Below are 8,946 nucleotides of genomic sequence, written 5' to 3' on the forward strand. Positions count from 1 at the left end.
GGGACACCCCGGCATCGGTGAGGGGGCTGCATCTTCAGCAGCGTCGTGAAAAGCGGCAGTCGGGAACAGCGCCTGTCCCGTGGGCAGCAGGCCGCGCCCCCTGCCTCACGTCTCCGCTGCTGCCCTCCTCCCGGCGGTTCTGGGAGAGTGCTAAATCACAGTAACAGATCTAGTTTCCTGACCTAGTTGCTAATCCAGTTAGCTTCAAAAAGGGAATCAGAAAACCCGTTTTTTCCCCCCGAGTCTTCCTGTCACTTTGTGTTTGTTTTTACTTTCCTGTTATTAAAAAAGCCACACAGAAGAGACACAAATGCATTTTTTTTAAGGCAAGGAGGAAGGGCGACTAATGCACAATTCTGCTTGATGCAGAATTTTGATCTGAAATAGTTATTTAAGAAACTACGTACAGTTTCGCTGTTTTAACAATAGCTTGAGGAAGTGACTTTGCTTTCTGGTTCTTCCCGGCGACGGTGGTGAGGCACTGGCACAGGTTGCCCAGAGAAGCTGTGGATGCCCCATCCCTGGAAGTGTTCAAGGCCAGGCTGGATGAGGCTTTGAGCAACCTGGTCTAGTGGAAGGTGTCCCTGCCCGTGGCAGGGGGGTTGGAACTAGATGGTCTTTAAGGTCCCTTCCAACCCTAACCATTCTATGATTCTGTGATTTGTTAGTAAGCTTTTTAGCTTTGTACTCAAGGATTATATATAAAAAAATCAGTTAAAATCGACCTGTTGACTTTAAGATCAAATATTTTTTGATTAATTTCATGTATAATAGGAATGCAAAATTTTGTAATGCATACATGCCACATGAATGCCTATTGTCAGTTATTTATAACTGTTCAGTTTAACTGTGACTTCTTTTATTTGCAGAACATTCACTGGAATCCTCAAAGAATAAGGTAAAAGATATGAGAGGTTGAACTGTAATAAACCCACTTTTCAGAGACAGATCCCAGAAGAGAACGCATGCATTTAGTTTTTGAAGGTGGAGGAAAGTAGGGGAATAAAAGACAGAGAGGAGAGAACAGCATTTTGGGTTCTCTGTGCTAGGGTTAGCCAAGGTTTGTTAAAAATAACCCCATGACCCTTCAAATGTTTGTTTCCATCTCTGAAAGAGTGCGCGTTCTTTAGCAGCAAGTCAGAGCTGCTCCTCTTGGAGAGGGTCAGTGCTCCCTGTCACAACCATCTCTTTTGCTGGTTTTTTGGAAACCAGAAGTATCATACAGATAAATGATACGGATAAAGCAATTAAATGCAGAATATGCAAGAGCATAAAAACGCACAGAAACCCGTAGTGCACGTTTGCAGACAGACATTTAACTGTCAAGCTCATTCCTATTGGGCTGTAGCAGTTAATCATAAGCTAACACTTCAGACCCTGAAATTTGCATTACCTTGAACAAAACTTTTCAGACAGTGGGGTGACTGCATTTTCCCTTTTTTCTAGCTGATGGTGGTGTGGAGAGAGAATTAGTAACTGCCACCAGCATCTTTGTTGCAGAGCCCAGCATAGTTGGGTCTCTTGGGATCTCTTAATTAAAACGATTATATCAAACATATTGCTGTTCAGTTTTAAAAGAGTTAACCGTTTGCTTTACTGAAATGAAGCTGCTTTGGTGCTTACATGAATTGTATTAAAGAAGGCACTGGGACCATAAAACGTTTAAGAGACAAAGTGAAATGGTTGTGAAGGGGTTTTACGTGGGCAGTGTATAATTATCATGGCTCGTACTTGCTCTTCACTCGAGAAGGCCGCAGAGTAGCAGCATCTCGCGTTGAGTTGTTTCACCCCTGCACTGACACCCCAGCTTTGTTAGTTCACCATCTCCTAATTCTGAAGCATTAACTCCTTACTGAAGTTTTCCTGCTTGGCTCCTGGGTAGCTGCGTTTGTTTCAGCTGGATGAGGAAGAACACGCTTCAGTTCAGCATTTGAAAGCAAACAGGACCCAGACCAAGCAACTCTTGAGCTTGTTATTTATTCTTTATGGGACTCCTGTGTACATGTTGTTGTTTACAGTCTGACAGCATTAAAATTTATGCTTTTACGTAATTATTGCAGATCTTTTATGTGCACTTTGGGCCCGTTTGTCGTAAACATTTGCAATAAACTGTCCATTCTCCTTTTATAGTAAAGAATACATACGTGGCAGATACACAGAGGCTGAGAAGTAAGAGCGAAGTAGATGGCAAATTTCTGCATTCTCATGAGGTCTTTTGCTGTGTTAACTTTGTAGGTTTTAAGAAATGCTGTACATGTTGATGAAGCCGAGGTGGAGAAGTGTGTCAGAGATGTAATGAAAGAAAAGAAAATTCAACAGAAGGATACAGGGTACGTTTGGAACTCGAACATAAGTTCTTCACGGCAGAAGTCATCTGACTTCTTGGCACGTTCTTGCAGTTGCTTAATCTCACACATTGTCCAGGCCATTCAGCACAAATCTGTAGAATGAAATTAGAAAATAAGGGATGGTTATGTCCCCTTCAGTTCTAGAAAATGAATTGCAAAGTTTTAATTGACATGCATTTGGGGTAACTGCATCTCTGTCTTGTAGGTCCCTTCTGTTACTCCTCTTTTCTGAGTAACAGGATTATCACATAGGTTGATTACATGAAGTGTGTAATTGCTTAAATATATTTGAGAGAGTATAGTGATGCCTGATTAATGTTTGCATTTGTCTGCATAAGTAATTATGAGCGACTGAGAGGAAAAATTGTGAATAGTCAAAATCTTAAGTCTGATGAAATGCTTCTTTGGATCTGTAAGTATTTCTGACAAAGTTCCACTTTAAGACTTTTGAAAAGTTTCAGGGTAGGTGAAATTACAGGGGTCAGGATGATGTATGGAGTTTTCTTACGTCATCGCAGATTTTAGCTAAGTTATTTTTTCTTCCATAATTTAAGTCAACAGGGCCTGACTCTGCAGCACTGTATTCGGGTAGAGTTGGTTGTTGTGTAGAAGTGAGATCTATATAGCAGTGTACTTAACCAATATGCTGTAGTTTGAAAGATAAACATAAAGCACTTCCCAATTTTGGTGTTTACATTGCATTAACGTAAGAAAGGCCACATCTGATAGCTAAGCAAGAATTTATGGCTAACTACTCCTCTTAATAGCTTCTGCGTGGTGCTTGTTACTATTTCAGGTTTAAGGCAAATCTGCATATATCCTTGCTGCAGATATCCGGTTATAAAAAACTTTACTTGAATGTGGAAAATCTGAGGAAGGTCCCATATGATTCGGATAACGAAGACCATGAGGAACAGTTAATTGAGGTGAAAATAATCTTTTAAATACAAAAGCTGTTTGTTTGTTCTTTCCCCTATAAGTCCAACAACTTGAGTGAACTTAATTTATTGGTAGTACTCTTCCCAGCTGCCTGTTTAAAGCTCTTTTCTGCTTGTGAACTGCTAAGCCATTACAGAAGTGACCCATTACAGCATCAGATCAAAACAAATTAGTAAGCTAGAGTTAACTTGCACTGGGATTGTTTTGTGTGAAATTAGACATAACAGCACATAAGTAGAAGCCGTGGATGTCCCATCCCTGGAAGTGTTCAAGGCCAGGCTGGATGAGGCTTTGAGCAACTTGGAAGGTGTCCCTGCCCATGGCAGGGGGGTTGGAACTAGATGGTCTTTAAGGTCCCCTCCAGCCCAAACCATTCTGTGATTCTATGACTGGCACAGCGGCTTTGTCTGTGAAGAGAAATCACAGCATTTAATGTTAAAGGTAATAATTTTTGTAGCTGCTGAAATAAGCCGTTGTAGCGTGACTCCAGATCGCCGCCAACAGAAAAGAGCAGCGTGCGGGTTGCGTCCTGTTCCGTGGTGAACGGTTTCTAGCGTGCAGCAGCGAGTGTTCTGCATGATGTGACTTGGAACACTCGAGCGGATGTGTGTAACATGGAAGCGTCTTTGTGCAGCTCTGGAATTTGTTGATGCCTCATGAGAACCTGAAGGCCAGAATCAGCAAGCAGTGGTGTGACATTGGCTTCCAAGGTGATGATCCCAAAACAGACTTCAGAGGAATGGGCCTTCTGGGCTTAGTGAATCTGGTGTAAGTGAAGCATTTCATTTCTGCTGTAACTGTTTCTCAATATCTGTGTATTTGCTCCAGTTAGTGCTCTTTGTAGTAGAGAGTGGATAGAAGCAAGTAGGAATGGTGGCTTCTGTACAGTGAAAAAGGGCATTTTCTGAACAAAGCAGCCTTCCTAGCAGCTGCACATCTGTACCTGTGTGGGTGTGCAGAGGCCAGCAAGCGAGGGGAGGAAGAGAAAGTTGCCAAGACCTTATTTTTTTGTTATCATACAGTAGATTTGATAGGTTGTAATGTAGAAGGTAACTTACCAAAAGCTTTTAAAATTCCTGATTTAATTACTGTAATGAAAAATAAACAGGTTTGCATAAACTGGGCAAAGCTGACGGGTGAACTTCTTATTTAATGTTCAGATCACAACGATGTATTTTTTTACCGTATTCGTTCATGCTGGATATAACTTAATTTGCTACCTTTTCTTTGGTTTTCATTTTGTGCTTTAGTTTAAAACCAGGCATTTTGATGTTGAACACGTTTGGTTTTTTTTTTAACATGAGCTATACGAAAAATAACGGAAGATCCTGTTTTACACTGACAGGTATTTTAGTAAGCATTACACCGACGAAGCTCGTCAGATCCTCTCTCGTTCAAATCACCCAAAGCTGGGGTAAGTCACTGCATGACTCTTTTCTGGCTTGCTCGGTGTAAGAGCTCATGTGAAGGCTGCCAAGCGTGTGTCCTGGAAATAAAGAGGAAAATATTTGTGGGTTTTTCCATTTAAAGGATGACAAAGGGCCAGAGTAGAAAGACGTGGGAAACGGAACACAGAAATCGGTTTTGGGTTGGGAACTGTGCACAGCTTTATGTACAGCTTGCCTTTTTTTTTTTTTTTTCCAGAATAGACTTGTTGGGACAAAAAAATGTTGCAAAATACTGGCTTTGGTTAACACAGTTCACACCTTTAACATCATAGTGAGCTTTATTTGTAGTAATTTAGGAACAAATGCTTATTTTTCACCTTCTTACTGATCCTGTGTTGGGGTGGCATTAGGTTTTCTCAAGATCCCTTTCTTGCTAGGTTTCTGTTCTGTATTAAGTGCATGTTTTGTTGTTCAACTTCACTTTTGAGAACTTTGCGTATTAAAACGCTGAGGTCATTTTACAGGGAACTATGCTTGAAAACCAGCCAGATGCAGAGGAAAGCTGGTAAACTCGTGTGTATTATCTGGTCCATCTAGTCCCCAGATGACTCAATCCCCTACCAACAATGGGAAACTTTCATGCCTTCAATTGTAAATAGTATCACCTTGTGCAACTAGGATATCATAAACGGGATATCCGAGGCATTTAGGGCAGTTAAATATCCATATCATCGACACAAATTAACCCTCTTTTTGTTTTTCTTTCCCCCAGAAATATTTAACATTCCTATAAGGATTTCTGTTGTGTTGTATACCTATACCATGCAACAGATAACCAGTTTTTTTTCAGTTTGAAGAACAGGCTGAGGTGGTCATTCCGTTAATACTGTAACAACAGTTTTGATGCTCAATTTTTCACATTCCAGCAGATGAACTGATTTTAAACGAGCAAGTTGAGGTCAGTGTTGATTAGCTTTACCATCTCATTATTGCCTAATGGAGGCAGCTGCTGTACTATTGCATGGGAAACCAGAGTTTTTAAATAACTTTTACACGGTTGAATGCACCAGAGAACGGTAAGAGTGGTCCGTGGGCCAGAGTTGGCTTGTCAACAGGTATCATAGGAAATACTAACTCCTACACTTATCCTGATGCAGAGTGTTTCTGGGAGGCTTTGAAGCCCTTTGATCCACACGGTAAAACATGACCCGTGCTTGGTGTTGCAGATACTCTTACGCAATAGTTGGAATCAATCTGACAGAAATGGCATACAGCTTACTTCGGAATGGTGCTTTAAAGTCTCATCTGTACAACCTGGTCTCTGGATTGCCGCAGATGGAGCACTTCCATCAGTTTTACTGTAAGTATCTCTACAGACTACAGGGATGGGGGGGGCTACAGTGTAGAGTGGTGTTTTTTTTGGAGTGCATTTCCACTCTTTTCGCATTAATCGGAGCAAGCTGTTTATCGTCTGCATCAGGTATTGGAAATATACCCGATGCTTAAGCACTGTGTTACAGAAAAGTATATTTAAGGGATAAATTCGGGTAGCTTTCTGTACCTCAGAGATTGCAGTCTGAAAATCCAGTATCTGCAGATTTATTTTTGTATTTATTATTAAAATGTCCAAAAAGCTTGCTCTTGCCCAGGATGGGGCACTCCCTGTTTTAAGGGATTCAGTAGAGTCTAAAGGTCATTCTGGGACTCGCTAGATCAAGGCAGAAAATTGTGGAGGTCATTTTTGCAGATCTGTGTTTTATTTTCTTCACAGGTTACCTGGTTTATGAGTTTGACAAGTTCTGGTTTGAAGAAGAACCAGAAAGCATTATGCACTTCAACCAGTACAGAGAGAAATTCCACGAAAAAATTAAGGGACTTTTACTGGATTATGATGTGGTACTAACCTTACAAAATACAAAGAATCCTTAACTCCTCTGCAGTCTGTGAGGTTCCGCATCCAAAATGGAAGTTCTGCATGCTTCACCAAAAAACTGTTTTAACAATAGAACTTCCTTTTTTTTAACACTTAAAAAAAAAAAAATCAAATTTCAGTTAAGAAAGCTTGGACAATCAACCTCTGTTTACAGGTCTTTATATGCTATTCTCCAAAGGACACCTTTTCCTTTAGAAAAAACAAAGAAACAAAACCCACAAAAAAGAAACCAACACGAAAAACAACCCACAGATTTCAAGAGCCTCTGGAACTCTTGCTTTCACAACTTTTTTGTACTTTATGGTGCAAGAACATGAAGCAGGTATTTACGCCGCGTCATGTGTTTCATTAATGGGTTTGACTGTTGTCCTTTAAAAACTTCTTTTAGTTGAAATTACTCTGGTTTTAGACTTTTGTGTGTTCTTGTTCTGTACGTGTAGCTGATCGTTCGCTCGTCAGTGTTAGATTTCTCTGTAACGAAGAGGTCCACAAAGGGGATGTACTAGTCACTTAGGATTTTGGAGAAGAGGCTTAATCTGTCAGCGTAACTGATGTACTTACTAGAAATGACTTCTGGGTAGGGAAGAGGGGTATTTTTTTTTTAATCTATGGATTTGTACCAGCAAGTTCCTAGGCTTGGGAAAAAAGCTTAGTTTGCAAACAAACAAAAAGAAACACAAGTCATTAGAATGAGGATCAGATCCTCAGACTAAAGCTACTCCTAAAAATATTCATACGGTAAAGATGTTCAGTTCTTTCTGACCTGACTTTGTGTCTTGTCAGCCCTTTGTTTTTCAGGAGCTGATGGGGTGCTCTCAGTGGAAAGTACCAGGGACTTAGTTCAGCCCTTTTGTAAACTCCACTCATTGAAAACCTTTCTTGCAGCTGCAGTCCCTGTTTTGTGAAAACAGATTCCCACCCACCTACAAGTCCTAACAGAGATGTATTTTCCAGGGAAGAGATGCAACCGTGACACGTTCCCAACCTTGGCATCCTCAGACAATCTAGTCGATAGGACTTCATATCTCTGTTGTAACTAATTATTGCTTAAAGCAGCTTAGAACAGATTTGGTGTGACCATCACTTCATCTTCTAAAACTTACTGTTAAATAAGTGCCTTCTGCTTGATTCAATCAGCGTTTTCTTTGGGTTCTGTAACCAGATCATAGCCTTAGAAGCTTGAGTTATTCGCGACTCTTCCAATATGTACCTAAATAGCACACAGTGGCACAAAATTTGGATGCTAGGGGAAGCTTTCATGCCTTTTTGTTTTTTCTTTTTAAATCATCTCAGGTAAATTAACTTCTAGTCAATGACTAATCATGAAGAGATTCCCGAAGATAACTAATACTGAACATGGGAAGGGAAAAAAAAAAAGAGAACCCCCTGTTTGTAATGAGTGCTTTTACACTACATAAGTATCAACTGCATTATTGTCATATGTAATATTACATCACCTTGGAGATAATCAACACCCAGCCGGACAGGGTGCTAAGCAGCCTGCTGTAGGTGACCCTGCCTGGGCCCGGGGCGGAAGAGTGGGTGATCTCCAGAGGGGCCTTCCCACCTCAGTAATTCCCTGAGTCTGTGTTGTGTAACTAGTGACTTCTTGCACTGCCTCCACCCAGTTGCTCTCCATCCCGCGAATGCTGGTGATCCCTCATCTGTGGGAAAGCTCCTGGGCAGGCAGGGTATGTGTAGGAGGAATCGTGGTTCTGGTTTGTTTTTAGGATACTGTAGGTATAGGTGAGACTTAAAACGAGCCCCGCGTTTAACGTGTGCAGGGTGGAGAAGGGTTTATCTCGCCTGTGTTGGGTTGATGTTGTTCTGCTTTAAACAAGATCCCACAGTAGTGGGGAGATGCTGTAGGGAGAGTATTTATGGTTCTGCCAGGGCTTGTAAGATGCACAGCTGAACTGACTGAGGTACCTCACCGGCCACAGGAGGCCTGCTTCTTGTGCTACTCCTAGGTGCTTCCATCCTGGAATTCCCACTGCGGAGAAAGCCAAGATGCTGCGGAGACCGTTGAGGGACTCAGATCCTGCGGCAGAGCTGTCTCTGGCCCTTGCAGATAGGGACATCCCTAAAATCTGGGGAAGGAAGCGACCTCTTCCCCAGTGGCCAAGAAGTTAGTTGTCTGCTACTTTCTAGCCCCAGTGTCTGTCCCATTTTTGCTGTTGCTGGCAGCTTTTCTTTGCAAGCAACAGGAGCCTGACGTTTTGCCTTGCAGAAGTGACCCCAATGGGTTTAGCAGCAGCAGGAAAGGAGCCCCCAGTCTTTATTTTCATCTACCGCTTGCTAGCAAGTAGCAGAATTGCTGGAGCCATCTCTCTCTCTC

The 8,946-nt window shown here is 41.7% G+C and overlaps 1 protein-coding gene across 1 annotated transcript; it reads left to right on the plus strand.

Moving 5' to 3' along the window:
* Positions 1-869: 869 nt before the first annotated feature.
* Positions 870-6,722, plus strand: ELMOD2 (ELMO/CED-12 domain containing 2; the record flags this gene model as incomplete). Its single annotated transcript, XM_010159652.1, has 7 exons — positions 870-898; positions 2,236-2,330; positions 3,145-3,274; positions 3,922-4,055; positions 4,633-4,701; positions 5,902-6,035; positions 6,447-6,722. Coding segments are annotated over 7 exons (749 nt in total), but the record flags the coding sequence as incomplete, so codon positions are not given.
* Positions 6,723-8,946: the final 2,224 nt, after the last annotated feature.

Source organism: Eurypyga helias, unplaced genomic scaffold, assembly GCF_000690775.1.
Source record: "Eurypyga helias isolate BGI_N326 unplaced genomic scaffold, ASM69077v1 scaffold9479, whole genome shotgun sequence".
Taxonomy (NCBI): domain Eukaryota; kingdom Metazoa; phylum Chordata; class Aves; order Eurypygiformes; family Eurypygidae; genus Eurypyga; species Eurypyga helias.